Below are 17,070 nucleotides of genomic sequence, written 5' to 3' on the forward strand. Positions count from 1 at the left end.
GCACTCACAGCAGTAATCTGGTAACTGGATGCTGTAAAGTCTTACAGTGGAGCTGCTGAAATGTACGTCTAATTCAAACTTTCCCAGCTGAACGTTGTTCACGATGACGCAGGTGAGTAACAGGCTGCTCAGAAACATACTGTACACCACTTCTGATCAGCATCAGTGAATCATTAACCCTCATTAGTTTTTAATGTGTTTGCCAGAAACTGCATGGATTTCAAAAACAGACATAAGCAGAGCGTTGGGACAGTACTGTCTGCCTCGACAACTTGAGTCTGAAGATTAAGATCTAGAAAAGATGATTAAGACCCAGCTCCAACTTCAATGTCCTAACTTGCCAAGAAAACAGCCTAAAGTGCTTGTTACTGGTCACCAGTTCCTTGCTAAATACAGTAAACAGTGCAGTGTTAGCGCTGGTTCGTCAGTGATGCACTGCTGCTCCCTTCCTTCCTTTCAGGAATGAGCCTGAGAAAGTAATTAAGGCAGAAGGGAGGGCGACTCCCCCTGTGTGCAGTGTCCTCCCACACCATGGTGGATTTCTACATAACAGGCCTCTTAGAACAGTAGCTATGTTAGGAAATGCCTTGAGATATGGTGACAGAGATAACTCTACGGGAATGTATTGTGACAGGTAAATAAATGTTCTGGACCTTGAAGCCTTTCCTCAGTAGAACCAGGGAAAACAGAACATGCACACTTAGTAATTCATTATCAGTAATGATCAGTGCTCCTTACATCATTTCTCAGGTTAAATTTCAAACAGCTGAACTGCAAACGTTAAGAAAAAGCAGAAAACAGCCATTAGAAGCTGCACGCTCACTCTGCTTTTCTTCAGAGGAACTGTTGGACTCCTGCTTGTGTATTCAATCCTTCCTGTTTGAGACTTACTCGGTATTCAAAGCCACACTGTACCCTACGGCAGTCGGGCCTCTCATTATCTCTGCTCCGCCCTCTCAGGAGGACGAGGGGGCCAGGACTGCCAAAGTCCAGGCAGATATTCCCGGTCAGCTCCATTAAAAGGCTGAAACAGCCAGAATAACAGCCCTGAATGATTCACAAACAAATCAGCTTCAGCTTTCTTTAGATCGATATCATTAACAAAGCACGCTAAACTGTTATTGTGTTACATTGTTCTACAAGTCAGGCTATATGCCACTTAAACGTGATACAAGTGTGCACTTTGAAATGACTGGACTAGAGAAATCCATCATCCAGCATTTTGGAACAACCTCTGCATCCACACAAGTGTGTCTGGAAATTTAGCAAATGTCGAAGTAATCAGATCTATAAATGGAGCCGCGCGGTGACTAAATGTCTTGACTCAGTGAGCTACAGTGACTGTAAGGTCCACCATGCGGTCATTGTAGTCAGATCCAACTCAGCGTTCATTCATGTTTCTCTCTAGAAAGTCATGCAGTCAGCATGAGCACACATCACCACTCTGTAAACCATGACCTACACAGCTCTGCCTGCAGAAACACAACAGTGAATGTGTAGCACGACAGAAACCAGAGTGCGGGCATACATGAAGGTGTTCTTGTGATTTCACAGCAAACCTGTAATCTAAATAAACTGTTCTGCGTTTCAATTTAAAACACTTTCAGTGACTCACTGAAAACAAAGAAAGTAAAATAAAATCACGGTATGAAAACCATCTTTCCATCATCCAGGTAAGCAAATCCCCAAAGCTGATTCCGTCCCGATGAACAGAAGTTCTTATGATGTAATAATGATTGGCTGAGTTCGAAGAAGCCATTGAGCCGCTATATCCGCTCAATGACTTCAGCGGGACAGGCACGCAGCGCATTCCCACTGTGATGACGGAGGAGCCGGACGCTCCTTATTTGGTCATGTTGGACTGCTATGAGCAGAGGTTTTTAGTCCGCTTGAGCAGAAACGAAAAGTATCCCAGTGTGAAAGGAGGCTCCGGGACTGCACACGGATAGCTGCTGTCGGATCTGGACTACACTTCCTGAGGGTACCATGGCGACCGCAAGAATAGAAGCAGGACTTTATTTTCTTTATTTTTCTTTTTTTCCCACGCTGCTGTCTGCCTCAGGTGAGTCCGGCGCATTCTCCTATTGTGGATGCAACGATAGAAACTCTTCTTCTTCTCATTATTATTATTATTATTATTATTATTATTATTATTATTATTATTATTATTAGAGGTGCTATCAGAACACGTCTATTTTTTTATTTGGCCTCACTTAATTGTGACTTGTGAAAGGAGTGAGACAGTTGCACTCTTTGCCCCCAGCTAAAGAGGAAGGAGGTACTTACGCTCCTGAGGTCTGCTGTTGCAAACAAGCCACAATATTTCAGACAGATTTGCGATCCTCGGTGTAAGAGGGGAGAAGCTGTGGTGTGCTCTGTGGGTGGCGCACTTACTGTGGTCACAAAGCAAAGTGCTGCTCGAACAGTCCGTCCGTAAAACTACATGAGTGGGGACCTTTTTCTCCACCCTGATAAGAGCGCAGCCGCATCACCGTGTGAACCTGGTGAAATGATGAATCTGAGCACAGTTTGGGTCGTTATGCTTTTGCTGTAAAAGGATGTGCAACACTGTGTTAAAGATCTTCAGTCATTCAGTAGGAGTCAGTAATGTATGATTTTCATAATGTGACTGATCCACTCCTTGTTTGCAGGCTCGTATCCACAAGCACAGAACGTCACCTGGAAATCCACCAATTTCAAAACGGTTCTGGTCTGGGAACCCAAACCATCAGCGGATTACTCGTACACAGTGGAACTGTCTCTGTAAGTACCATCCACACCCTGGCCTCACAGCCCTGTCAGTTCACTTACGGCAGCATGTTTTCATGTATGTGGATGTTTCATGTAAACCCATCAGTCACGTCTATGTGTAACATGTCATATGTTGCAGGGTTGGTGGGAACGCACAGACAATGCCTAACTGTATCCGGTCGTCACAAACGATGTGCGATCTGTCCACCGCCATGACTGACCCCAAAGCCTGCTATGTAGCTGATGTCCTATCTCAGCCCCCACAGGGGGTGACCTCTGAACTCTTCGAGTTTCCCCACAAAACCTCGCCAAAATTCTGCCCGTACGATGACAGTAAGACCCTTTGATATTATTTTTTTATAAATCAGAATAACATAGAAATGAAAGCATGCTCGGGCAGAGCACATGAAGCCAGCGTAGGAACAGTTTTAACATGTTCATAACACACCCCGCTCTCATGATCGCTGTCAAGGCTCGTCAGCTGCTGAACCCTGAGGGAGGATGATGCATTTACAACGAGGTCTCACCGTCACATTCACAGTCTGGGTTGTTTCCATCATTGGTCCCTGAAGCTGTAGAATTTCACAAAGTTGTTGTCCATCCAATAAATAAATGCCCGTCACAGTTTCTCGGTGTCAGGTCATTAGGCAGGGGTCTCAAACTCGAGGTCCGGGGGCCACTGGGGGCCCACGTCACCCCTACCTCCGGCCCGTACACTGACATGAAGAAACCTAATGCAGTGTTTTTGTTAGGGAGGATGGGTTTGTTGTTGAGTTCAATGTTAACATAAGTTCTTTATGAGCAGAGAGCACAAACATGCTGAGGCTGTGTTAGTGCACTGACAGACTCACAAACTCATGTGTACACTTGTGTCTGCAGCTTGATTTAAACAGGAACACAATGACAGCAGCAGTGCTGCCACGTGTCAGACACAGAGGACCCATGTGTTTATTTAGTCGTTCAATGAACGGCTTCAGAGGGAGGAAATAAAGTTTAGTCTTGTTTTACAATATTTGAAATGTAAACAAACAAACAAACAAACAAACACTCCTGTTTTCTTGTTTTGTACCACTTGAACACTAAAGTGTCCTCCAATGAGACGACAGTGTCAGCAGTGGTCCACAGTGTGACACCCCTGTCATTTGTGTCCCTTTTGTTCTGTCTAAAGGTCCAGAGAGCAATAATAATATAATCTGATTATTTATGTGATCATTCAACAAACTCAAAGAACAGATTGTTGAACAGAAAGTTGATCATTTTATGTCAACACATTCAGAAATAAGCTGGTTTTTGAAGCTGTCATTTCTCATTTAGTTCAGTGTAATATTGGAAGGTTAACAAAGACTTCAGTGATCACAGGACATACTAACATACATGTGCACATATCCGCCAGTTTAAAAAATACAAACTTCTCCTCCACAGCTGAGATCGACAGGCCTAAGTTCACGCTGGAGGTCAGTAAAGGCAAAGCCACCCTGAGTGTGACAGACTCACCCACCGCCATCGTCAACGGTCAACACCTGCAGACTTTAAGGGACATCTTCTCTGAGCAGCTCCACTACAGAGTCACCTACTGGAAGAACAAGAGCACTGGCAAAGTGAGGAGCACCCACCACAGACTGACATCACAACAGCACTCTTTAACATACGTGAATGACATCACCGGGCCTTTTCCTTCTGTTTCCACAGAAAACATCCGACTCTAACACAAGTATGATAGTGGTGACTGGTCTGGATCAAGAGGAGAGCTACTGCTTCCAGGTCCAAGCCTACATCCCCAGCCGCACTTATGGCAAGCAGCTGGGAGACCTGAGTGCCCCGCAGTGCTCAGAAGACGAGAAGCAGTCCATCTTAGATGGTGAGCTCTTATATTTCAGCACAGTACTGACCACGAGCTGCTGACACAGTAGCCTTACACTAACTTTTAAGGTTGAAAAAGTACGGCTCTGTAAAATATTTGAACACTGGGCCATGCTTTCTTCTCTGTCCTGATGAGAAAACAGATCATTAAAGTTGGGATGATGACACACGACGTACTGGTGTGTGTCTGTGTGGGTGTGAAGGAGCTGGGAAATAGAGGTGAGGCAGTAAATAGTGCCTGGACCTGATGATAGACAGTGTTTATTACATGACTGTGACTCCATTACAGTCTACAGAATCAGAGAGGTGGGGAGGGCGGGGCATACTGAAGTGTGCAGAGTGGGTACCAAAATACCAGCTTACACACAATGCTGTGGTGCTGGGATGTCTGCCTTTTGGGACAGGGGGCGCTCCAGGACCCCAGCACATCCACTTCCCACGGCCTTGTGCGGAAGTGCGTCCAGAACGTGTGTACATCCGTCTGTAAATATTTGGACTATAAATTCACAGCATGTTTATTTATTATCTTAGTGAAACAGGTGGTCGTCAAGCACCTCCAGAGTTCTTCATGACTAAAACAACATTAAACCTACTTTTAATTCAGTTTTATTTATACAACACATATGACCTCAATGTCCTTTATATGTGAACAATAACAGAAATGTGTTAAAGTGAGCATTTGTAGAGTTAGTAACTCAAACACAAACAAGGACATCAGGATGTTTTTCCATCAGACTGTGTGCACAGAAAAAAACACTTCTGCGTTTATTACTTTGAAGGTATTTGTGGTGAACGTACAGCTGCAGTCGGTGTGCCGTGGTTGCACCGATTCTTAATAGAAATCCCACAGCGCCCCCTTCAGGAAGCTGCTACAGTAACAGGCACTAACCCCACACATGGAGCCACAGAGGGATCACTGTGGATGGGACGTCTGTCTACAGATGTTATTCTTAATTAGCAAACAGTGAAAGTAATCACATTACTCATCACTTTGTTTTGTTTTCAAAGTAATGCAGTATGTTAATTAATTAGTGAAGTTGAACCAAGTGTCAGAATACTTTATTACTCCTACGTGGTCACAGTTTCTCCACAACAGTAAGAACAGTGACTAAATAAATAATACAATATTTTACACAGTTACAAAATATAACAAAATAGCTCTAATTACTGCAATATTTATAGGTAATGATATTTGTATATACAAATATCATTACCTATAAATGTGACTTATGGATCAGTTTGTTGAGTCTGTTGGCGTCTGTGAGCCTCCACAGAGGACGGCACTGACCACAGCAGACTCACAGAACATCCTGAGCAGGTCCGACAGATGTTGAAGGACCTCAGAGACGACTGGCCCATCCTGTAGAGGGCGGTGGTGCTTTTAACCCAGTCCAGTTGCTTTTCTGTGTGTACTCGGAGGTATTTATGTTCCTCCACGATGTCCACATCCACCCCTGGACTGAAACCGGTCACAGGTTTCTTGGTCCTCCTAAAGTCCACAATCAAGTCTTTGGTCTTTGTCACGCTGAGCTGCAGATGATTCTGCTCACACAGCATGCATGTTACTGTGTTACACGTACAAACACCACACAGAGAGTCTGCCTGTGAATTTGTGTGAAAAGGTTCAGTGTGGCTTGTACTGTAGTCTAAAGTACTCTGAGTACTTAGGACTAAAAAGTACTGTATAAATGCCAGCCCATCCGTAATCCATGTGGGTTACTGCTTAGAAATGAGCAGTAAAGCTTTGGTGTGACAGACTGTGTTCTGTTTCCACAGTGTATTCTCCTGCAGTGATCATCTCTGCCATCATGCTGATCCTACTGCTCACCGGGATCATCATCACCGTCACAGTGGTGTGCTGCAAGTGGAGGAAAAAAGCTCCACAAGGTGAAAAGAAGGGCGTCGTATAAGTATGTGCTTCACTACACATGCATCTCTCGCGGTACGTTGAACTGGTCACATGGACATGTGTAGCTCAGCATTCCTCAGCCAAACACTGGAATTTGATTTAGTTTCTGTGAAACAACCTTTTTTTGACACTGATGGGAAAACTCTGTTAAAGCTCTGCTACAGTATGTACTCCTGATACTGCAAATACTGCATTTCCTGGTGAGTGGTACCTGTGACTACTATAGTTACGATATAACAGTTTATTTCTTTTATTTAATTTTACAGTCTGCTGTGTAAATGTAAATCATTCTTATACTGTAGTGGGGATTTTATCTTGAAACACATTTTTATGGAATCAAAATGTAGGATGTATATTTTTGTATCTGATGTATTTATTTTATTATGTTTAACTGATATTAAAGACAATAAATATGTTACTCCATGCGTTTATGCATCTTACTGGTAACAGCAGAGCATCACTGGGCTTTGCTGCTCATCAACAACACAACAACAACATTCAGAGATAAACGTTTTGCTGGACGCTGTATCAGCTGATGCAGGATGTAACAGCGGTCAGGTCAGACCATCAGTTTATTTGCTGCAACAGTTTTGGATTTCTCAGCTCTGACGATGTGGTGATGTCACGTTTTTTATTTACAAATAAAACATTGTTGTTATCAACATGAATACAGATAATTTATAAACAAACACCTTCATTATGTGTTGATTTACTCAGTACTTGTTTGTTTTTTGTTATTTTACATTTTCCTGCTTTTCTTTAACTGGTTCATTCGTTTCTTCACCAGGTTAAAACTGCCATTTATTAAAATGTTACAATCCATGTTAAAATATAAAATAATGGTGGTTAAAGGATTTAGACAGATATGGAATTTCTTGGAATATGTTTAAAAAGTTTCAAAGAGCATTTAAAATGTATATGGTCCATTTTGACCAGCATGCTGTTTTATTGTGAAAAGCTCGTGATTGTTAGAGGAAGTGAATGTGTTTGTGATCAGTTGCTGAGACAAGCTGTGAGGAAAGTACGAGATGTTTGTCCAAGTGTGTAATTCTGTATGAGCTGAACTATCTGCTCGCCTGTGTCAGTCGCTGCATCCACCGAGCAGCTGCTCACTCGTGTTTGAGCATCAAGAGCCTGAATCATCCTGAACGTGTCCACTGGTGACTCCTTCACACGTAACTGTTATGATCTAGTCCCATTTCACAGGGCTCACACTGCTCCATTTGACTGTCTCAGCCACAGATGTAGCTGCAGACACAAACAAAGCTACAGAAAAATGACCTGGTAGCTCATAGACATCATGTCCTCCACCCTCTGGAGACATCAGAGCCTATAGAAGCCACGTCTAATATGAGTCCAAGTTTGACGTTTAAAAGACGTCCACAATGACCACATAGGGACCGTAAATAGCCGCACACGGAGGTGCTACGGACGTGAACACTAGACGTTCAGTAGACGTCGCCTGGTGTTACAAAACAGCTGCTTCAGTGGACCAAAATCCCCGGGGGTCCAAAACTGACAGATAAAAGACGTCCCTTTGCACAGTGGGTAACCTGGAGAAGCTGTAACTAACCCGAAACCTTTAATTCATGTGTCAAAATGAAGATCTGTCACCACCAAAATGAAAAGTTCTGTAAAGTTTTGTAAACGTTTTGGTCAAATGAATTTTCTGATCTTGTAATGTGACAAATGTAACTCTGAGTGACAGGAGCAAGACGAGGCTGCACAGAGCCACTCATCAGTGGGATGGACTCTATATATTACAAAGAAGTATTAGGGACACATCAAGAGAAAAATATTATCAATCATTTTGAGAAAAAAGTTGAAAGTGTATTTCAAGAAAACAAGTATTTCTATTACTTTGTGGTAACATATTGATTCCAGAGGGAACGTTGTACATGTTCTAAAGAACAAAGCTTCAAATGTTGGATTAAAGTCACTTTGACGCCACAATCAGGCAGCTTCTCAGATTTTCACTGATATTTGTTTGATGCACACTCTGAAGTTTATCACATTATTATAGATGATTATCATCATCATCAATCACAGCATCTGATCGATAACTGATCCGGTAAGTGCTTAATTATTTTTAAACCGTCTGTGACTATGAATGTGAAACTGTGAATTTATATTAAATGTGTTTAACAAAAGCAAATAAAACAATGCTGATGGTTACAAAATAGTAACCAGTATGTTGTTCTTCACACAGGCTGCTTTTCTGTAACCAAAGCAACAGTAACAAACAAAGTAACTGTCACTGTAGTGTGATTGCAGCGCCTTTAACTTACAATATAAAGTTCCCTGAAGCGGCTGCTGTTGTGATGTGGCATCATATATATATATATATATTTCCCTACATATTCATATGTACGCATTCATACACGCTGATCTGTTCATAAAGAGTAGAAATTAAAAGCATTACATTTGAAACTATTATTGACCAAACAGCTGTTTAATTTCATAATAATTAAATGTAAAACCTAAAAAAGTTGTAATTAAAATAAAGGTTTTATATTTTACAGTGTAAATTACACAAAGCTGTGCAGGACATGAACAAAGATGGCTGCTCCCTGACGGTCTCTGCGGCGATGAGCGGCCTCAGACTTTGCGTTTTGGCAGCTCAGCCTGGTAAACACATTTCCCATCTGTCTGCATGTAGCTGATGGTCATCTGACGCTCAGTCACTTGGAAGAACGCCAGGCCTCCTGCTGTGTGATTGACAGGACTGGAAAAGAGCTGCCAGGACGGAGGGACGCTGCTGATGTGACGAGTGGATTGGTCACTGACCATCCCACTCCCGCTGACAACATATGAGCTCCCATCATCCTCTCTGATAAACTGTTGGAGGAGAGAACAGAGAAACTGTGTCTTCTTTTGATGGGTTGGATTTTCACACTTTCTACACAAAGATCAGAAACTAGTATCTCTTTGTTTAACATTAATATGATATCATCTGGTTTGGGGCACAGAAACACTTGGTCAACACTTCATAGCATTGGACTTACTGGTTGTCCCAGCAGTTCAGTGCGATGGACTGAATATAATGGGTGGAGACACTTCATTCCCTTGTTTTAACTGGTGACAGTGATACTCTGTATGTGAACACACCTGCAGATCATGATCATGGCCACACAGGTAAACTGTGACTCCGTACTTCTTCAGTAGAGGCCGTAGTTTGTCGACTAGACAGGCTGTAGGTCCATGATTGCCAATAGACCACACAGGATAATGACCAGCCACCACCACATAGTCAGACCTGCACAAGTCAGACAGCCTTTAAACTCACACACAGAGGGACCAGCAACACCAGCAGAGCTAACTGGTTTAAACTGTTGGGTGTATGTTTCCCTCTCTTTGATGCTCTTCTCTGTTTGGTATTCTGTACACTGTACACTGTTTAAGCCTTTAATAAATCATAAATGTATCTTTGGTTGCATTGAGTGACATTTGTGCACATAACTAGTCAAACAAATCTGTTTGAATCACCTGCTGCTGGCCAGTTTAGCACTGATCCAGTTCCACTGGTTTTTTGCTGCCATGGAGTCCTCTGGTCCCACAGGCTGGACTTGGTCATTCGTGTTTCCACAGAGCACCACCGTATCAATCATCAGGACGCTCACTGACACGTTTGTGTGTGGAACAGTAAACTGAAGATCGTAATAAAGAGCTGGGTAATTCCTACAGAAATAACACATCATAACGTCTAAGCAACACTGAGGTCTGGAACCTTGAATCATGTTTATCACAGAAACGAGTGTACGCATACAAAACATCAGAGCTCGTTTTAGCAACATCTGAAACATGATTTTAATGCAAGGCAATAGTCACATGATAACTAGTTAAGGTCAAAGCTACAGGTGTAAGAAGACTGACCTCACTCATATCTAAGAGTGTTTTGCCTAAAGCTTGTCTGTATTGCTTGATATTTGATAACACAAATGTGCAATAATCTTTCTGGCACCGTTGTATTTTTCACTCTGTTGTATATAGCATTTGTATTCTATTTTTATCCTATTGTATATTTTATTCTATTTTATTCTACTGTATATAGTATTCTATTTTTATTCTATTCTGTACAGTTGTGTACTGTATTTATTCTTATTTTATTTTATTCTAATTGTCCTTCATAACTTTTGCACTGTCCACTTCCTGCTGTGACAAAACAAATTTCCCACGTGTGGGACTAATAAAGGTTATCTTATCTTATCTTATCTTATTTACCATCGGTGGGATATGTTAGAGTAAGCCATTTGTGCTGAGATGTTGCCAATATGGTCGTGGTTTCCAGCAGTTAGGTACCACTGTATATCCAGTAGAGATGGCTGAGAGAAGACACCTTCAAACGTGTTCTGTGGAGGAGAAATACCTCACAGTTTATGTCCAGCTCATGGTAGTCTAGAAGCTTTGAAAGTACTGGACTTCTTCTGTTTCACCTGTCATCAAAGAAGCTTCTGCAGTTCTAAAACCTGAGGTATTTAAACCCAAGTGGGAGTCGCCCCTGAAGAGAGTCACTGACCCACTGTGGATTTCTACAGACACAAACATGAGTGTGCCATGGGCTCCCCAGTGTCACCCATTATAGCCAACCTTTACATGGAGGAAGCGGAAAATAAAGCACCTAGCCACTGGCACAGATACGTGGATGACACCTGGGTCAAAATCAGAACCCAAGAAGTAGAAGCCTTCACTGCTCACATGAACTCTGTGGATAGAAACACACCAGGGCAGACACTAAGGATAACTGTTTCTGGACTGTGCCGTGCGCATGGAGGTGAACGGAAACCTCAACACTGAAGTTTACCAGAACATCTGCATCTCAAGGACAAAGGTCTTTCGAGGATGTCAGTGTTCACATTTTGGACAGAGAAGACAGATGGTTTGAAAGAGGAGTGAAAGAAGTTATCTATGTCCACTGTGAATCTTTAAATAAAGGGTGCCTTACAACACCAACTGTCTGCTGGCTACCATGCAGGTTTGAGATCTCTTGCCAGGTGCCTGACATTTACATCAACAACTCTTAGCCTGCAGTCTGTTAGATTGATGGACAGCATTAACAAGCTGCTAGCTGCAAATAATCATGTGCAGTTCTGAAAGCAGACTATGACCTAACCTCAGCTAACGCCAGCTCGGTGGTGAGTAGCCTCAGTAATACTAATAAATCACACAGCAATAGTACATTAATGTAGTTGTAAAAAGCATGACAATACTCACATTGAGTAACTTAACAGAATACGTTACAAAATACATTTTGGGGCATGTAATCTGTAATCTGTAGTGGAATACATTTTAAAAGTAACCTTCCCAACACTGGGTACCAGTACTGTCTCTCCAGTCTTCACTTTGCAGGGAATGTGGTGATTGTGTGTTTCTTTGGAAATCTCAGAGCACATTTTGCAGCTTTCTGGAGTCCAACAGAGATAAACATGGACAAGCTTCCTGTTGCTTTGGGTTTCTTTTGGTTCTCTTACTTATTGTGAAGCTCACAAAGAAACTGTCAGTGAATAAATGATCCCTGCTGATCTTCACTATAAAAAGAGTGAAGCAACACTAGTGAGACGTGCTGACTACAAATCTAAAACTATATTTTTGATTTGTAACATTTTAGTTTTTAGCCAAGGAAATGACATCACCCTGCATATTCCTTTAGGGTAGACTAAACTCTGAAGAGATGCTATTCATCGCAAAGTCTGCGGCTACAAGAAGAGCTCAACAGAATATATTAACAGCTGTTAATGCATGGGTCCTGATATGATATACCTTGAAGCGTGGGTCCTCCACATCCTTGACGCCGCTAAAATAGAAGTGATCTCCGAGGCTGAGGACAAAGTCCACCCCCTCGGATTGGGCCAGTCTATCCATCTCTGCAGCAACAGCTTTCTCTTGAGCAGTGTAGTAAGGAGGCAAAGGCAGCCCACCCCAGTCTGCAAGCACCACAAAGTTCAGGACACCTACAGACAATGAAGACACTTTTCTCAACACATGTGCACCATCCACAGACAGATGCATACACGTGAATGGTTTTGTGGTTTAAACACTATGTGTGAAATGCCTTAATGAAAACGAATGGTGAACATACAAACAGACAGGCCCTGGCCACATGGTGGATTCAAACCCACAACCTTCTTGTTTATTACTTTGGCTGGGCAACAACAGCACTAAACATTGTGCCCCATGCTGCCCTCCACTGGTGCCATATGACCTAAATCAGTGGTTCTTAACAATGAGTACTACCTCATAAAATATATGGCTCTTAAAGTACCACCCTTATGACCGACATTAAAGTACAGTAGTATGGGCCTATTTAACACCACATACAGTTTACACAGACAATTTTATTTCTTATATGAATGTTATTTATTTTAACTGTCATAAACAGGATGTGACGAGTGATAATAATAACAACTGTACTGCATTAAAACATTCACAGCAGGTGGGATATCCGGTCTTCAAGTGATGACGTGATGAAACCTGCTTCAGTCCAAACTACTCTGTGATTATTAAGGCTGTTGTGTTTTTAACATGTTTTAATGCTTTCTATCTTGTTCTGTTTAATCTCAACAAGCCCTTAAAAACAGTCAGTGATCACTGTCGGCCTCTCTCGGTTTTTATCATCGCTGTTCATTTTAAAGCTCAGTTTTTAAACCTTACGATGTAACTACAGCCCAGCCCATGCAGCAGTATATTAATGACTAACCTTATATTGCAGTTGTTCTACTGACTGAAGTTTGGTCCGTTTACAGCATCCTGCCATGCGACTGCCAGGGGCGTAATTTCCAGAGGGGTTAGGGGGGTTATGACCCCCCCATTAATCAGACCCAACCAATATAACCCCCCCAATAAAATTATGAATGATCTTGCATAAATAGGCTGTTGATTTTCTTTACTCATTTCAGTTATTACCAGCAAAATAGAATGTTTAATCATCTGGGAATTTACTCAGATTTATTTATTTGTTTAGACAGAGATCTTGACCCCCCCAATGTTCAGCACAAAGTTACGCCGATGGCGATTGCATTTGTCTCTAACCATCGGGAACCCTCACGTTAACTTTTATCGAGTGGAAAAAAGTTAGCGTTCATCCTCCAGCTTCACTGTTTATGTTATGCTAACATAGCTGTTGTGCTAGCGATCACGTAGCACATCATTATATACCAGCTAGCCCAACTTCAGTAACCCTACAAACGTCACTGCTGTTTAGTTTTCTGTCTTCATTTATGTTGGAAGTGAGAGCAGAGCTGTACGTCTGAATTTTTGTTGTGGTGATTAAGCTGCTGGATTTTTGGCTTCACAACTCTTCGTGGTCCGTGGACATCGAACCTCAGTTTGCTCTTCGTGGCATTTCAGAAATGAAATACCATCATGTGGTGGCCTCGCTGGATCTGCTGTCCACTCACCGTGTGATGACCCTTCTCTGGGCTCCCCCCACCCAAGGGAAATACACCGCTCTCAAGGCGCTGCTGCTGCGCCACTACTCCCTCTCCGATGCAGAGCGGGCCAAGAAACTCCTCTCTCTCTCAGGCCTGGGTGATGGTACCGCTCTTGAGCTCATGGAGCGCACGCAGTCCTTGCTAGGAATGGATGATGGCGGATTTCTCTTCACTCACGTCTTCCTCCGACAGTTGCCGGCACTAGTGCCAGCTGGCCTCGCCAACTCCCTGCTGCTGGCCTTGGAGGATTACCGCTCACTCGCAGAAGAACCAGATCGTATTCTCCTGGCTACCTGGAGCTTTGGCATCCAGGTGATAGTTCCGACGGCATCTCCTGCCCACCCACCGATTCTCCCAGGTGCCTCTGACTCATCGATGGTGGCTGGGATCGTGGCACGGCGGCGCGGCGGAAAACGGCTGTGTTTTTACCATCAGCATTTTGGCACCACAGCACGGCGCTGTCTGCCACCTTTGCAGTTTTAAGGCCCAGGGAAACGAGCCCGCCAGCGCTCTGTAGCAGCCGCGACCGCTGGCGATAAGGAAAGGCTGCTCTTCATAGAGAACTCATGCTCAGGGAGACGTTTTTTGGTCGACTCTGGCTCCCAGAAGAGTCTCAAGAAGTCTCATGTCGTCTTTGCATACCTCCACAATGGTATATTCTTTAATCTTAAAAACAATTGGAGATTTCCGGCGTACCGCTAGAGAGAGCCCAAGTACCACCAGGGGTATGCGTACCACAGTTTGAGAAAGACTGACCTAAATAACACTACAGCTAACCGCGCTAACGCGTTGACACCGTGCAGCCCCACGCATTGGGCAATCCGCGCTAACTCGCTAACGGAGACTTGCTGCGTTAATGCAGTTATGGCGTTAAGGTCATTTTAAGGAGATTAACGCTGACAGCACTAATAAAAACACATATTTTGATGTTTTGTTTTGTTTTTTATTTAAATGGTGTGTGAAAGTCTCAAGACATCTTATTCCTTTATATTTTGCTTCCAAGGAGTCAGATTTTTGCAAGACTTTGCATTTTTCTTTTTCAACACAGCACTCATGTGCTGGCTCATGCCCTGCCCGCCTCACGTTTGGGAGACTGTAATACCATTCTCTTTGCTCGCCTCAAAAACAAACTTCTCAGTTGGCTCCAAATGGTACATCTACACAAATCTGCACCAATGACTGTTGCACCCGTTCTCACCTTCACTAGCTCCACACTGTATTCAGTACAATATTTTGGTTCTTTGACTCCTTCTCATGTCCCCTGCTCAGCTTCAGCTGCTCCTCACTTCAAACTGGACACTTCTGGTGTCCGAGTCTTTCGCTGTGCTGCACCTTGACTTTAAATTCGTTACCACTACACCTTCAACAGCTCGACTCTGACAGAGCCAAATCTCAGCTCAAAACTTAACGGTTTTCATTTGCATGTCAACTCTAATCATCCTTAACTTTTTAGTATTCCTATCTTCTAAAACTGTTCTTGTTATTTTGTGTTGTAGGGGCCAACAAATAAATATTATCGTTATTATAACGCTGACCTATCAGTCATTCAAGCCTTATAAAGGTACCCAACTCAAGGGATGAACCAATGATGCAGCTACACTAAACACACAACTTGGTAAATACCCTGTTTTGTAACTTTGGGCACTTTATTAGCAGCCTGTCACAACAAGGAAACAAAGTAATAATAATACGTATAAGCTCAAATATGTATGTATATGTATCATGTACTTCCTGTGTACACTGACAGGTCAACACACTGTAAATCAAACCTAACATTGACAGTAGCCTACCTTGCTCCACAGCGTCGAGGCCATTCCACAAGTTATGAAAGCTTAAAATCAACACTATACACATGAGCCTGTCCATGGCTTCACTGTGCTCCCCTGTTTAAAACTGAAACAAACCTGAAACTTCCTGCATCAGGCCGGGCGAGAAAAACAGGATATCAGCTGATCAGCAGGTCAAAGTACAAACTGACTGCAGTCGCTCTAAGCAGACATGTTGTAAACGTTGTGACACACTGCAGCGAGTAAAAGAAGTGCAGACCTTCACACAGATCTTGCAGTATTTTCTGCTCTGCATGAAGTCTTACTGACTGACATTTAAATGATTTTAAAGGAAGCTCTAAAGACAAACAAACCTCTCTGAAAAAAGCAAAAACATAATGAGATTAAACACCTGTGTGGGTGTTTCCTGTGGTTACAGTGTGTAACTTTGATTATACTATCATTCAAGGCTAACGATGAACGTAATTACTAAATTAGAGTAATTTAACTAAATACAGGCTGTGCAGCGAGCGCTATGCTGACTGGTGCACTGACAGTGTCACAGCAGTGTGATGTTGTCACCCTCTGTGGAAAAGCAAGCCTCGTCATCACCGGAGGCTCCTCGATGCAGAGAGATAGTGATGATGTTCTGCAACAGTCCCACACAGTGGGGACCGTCCATCCTCCAAGATAACCATGCTTGTTCCAGTAGGGCGGAGTGAATATATAGTGCCAAATAGTTTCTTCACACTTCAGTCATCCCCTCTGATAAACAACACCAGCGTATCAATAACAGAATATGTGACACTGTTAGAAAAAAATTTGGTGTTTCATGGATGCTGCACAACTCAAGGATGCATTGTCCTTATAATTGTGTTACTATTTATGGGCAAATAAGAGAAACATTGTTACAACAGAAATAAAATCAACCAACACAAATTTAGTTCTTTTGTGGTAATTTTATGAAAAGCAATGTTTTTAAGTTTCTTAAAAATAGAGAGGGTGTCCTGAATCCAAACTGGGAGAATTTCAAAGGAAGCCAGTACAGAGGAAGTCTGCTCCCTCTGCCCCCTGTCAGCTCTCACTGTAACATTTTGGATCAACTGAAAGCTTTCAGGGAGTTTTTAGGACTTCCTGTTGACAGTGATTACAGATAGAAGTAATAAACGTATGAAGGTTCAGATATTTTCAGATATTTTGGTAAATGGACTGGCTCTCATGCACCGCCTGTCTACTCTCAGCACTTTACACTAGAGTCCTCATTCACCCCATTTATTGCATCACATTTTTCCATGTTCAACTGAGCTCAGGTAGAGATTTGGAACAAGGTTGATGTGCAAGGCTGTAGTAATTACAG

The 17,070-nt window shown here is 42.7% G+C and overlaps 2 protein-coding genes across 3 annotated transcripts; one reads left to right on the forward strand and one right to left on the reverse strand.

Moving 5' to 3' along the window:
* The first annotated feature begins 1,914 nt into the window (after window positions 1–1,914).
* On the forward strand, window positions 1,915–7,174 carry f3a (coagulation factor IIIa). Its single transcript, XM_063483664.1, has 6 exons — window positions 1,915–2,062; window positions 2,652–2,763; window positions 2,891–3,084; window positions 4,174–4,349; window positions 4,441–4,609; window positions 6,388–7,174. The coding sequence occupies exons 1-6, from the start codon at window positions 1,987–1,989 to the stop codon at window positions 6,519–6,521; spliced, it is 861 nt and encodes a 286-aa protein (XP_063339734.1). The 5' UTR covers window positions 1,915–1,986; the 3' UTR covers window positions 6,522–7,174.
* Window positions 7,175–8,373: 1,199 nt separating this feature from the next.
* acp5b (acid phosphatase 5b, tartrate resistant) lies at window positions 8,374–15,958 on the reverse strand. Of its 2 annotated transcripts, XM_063483937.1 has the most exons (6): window positions 15,738–15,958; window positions 12,278–12,468; window positions 10,742–10,869; window positions 10,007–10,198; window positions 9,629–9,776; window positions 8,374–9,358 (listed from the first exon to the last, which is right to left on the reverse strand). In XM_063483937.1, exons 1-6 carry the CDS (start codon window positions 15,811–15,813, stop codon window positions 9,119–9,121), a joined length of 975 nt encoding a protein of 324 aa, XP_063340007.1. In that variant the 5' UTR covers window positions 15,814–15,958; the 3' UTR covers window positions 8,374–9,118. The 2 variants fall into 2 exon arrangements, with proteins under 2 accessions (XP_063340007.1, XP_063340008.1); XM_063483938.1 differs by lacking the exon at window positions 10,742–10,869 and having other exon boundaries at window positions 10,007–10,167.
* Between the last annotated feature and the right edge of the window lie 1,112 nt (window positions 15,959–17,070).

This window comes from Pelmatolapia mariae, linkage group LG9 (genome assembly GCF_036321145.2).
Source record: "Pelmatolapia mariae isolate MD_Pm_ZW linkage group LG9, Pm_UMD_F_2, whole genome shotgun sequence".
In the NCBI taxonomy this organism is placed as follows: domain Eukaryota; kingdom Metazoa; phylum Chordata; class Actinopteri; order Cichliformes; family Cichlidae; genus Pelmatolapia; species Pelmatolapia mariae.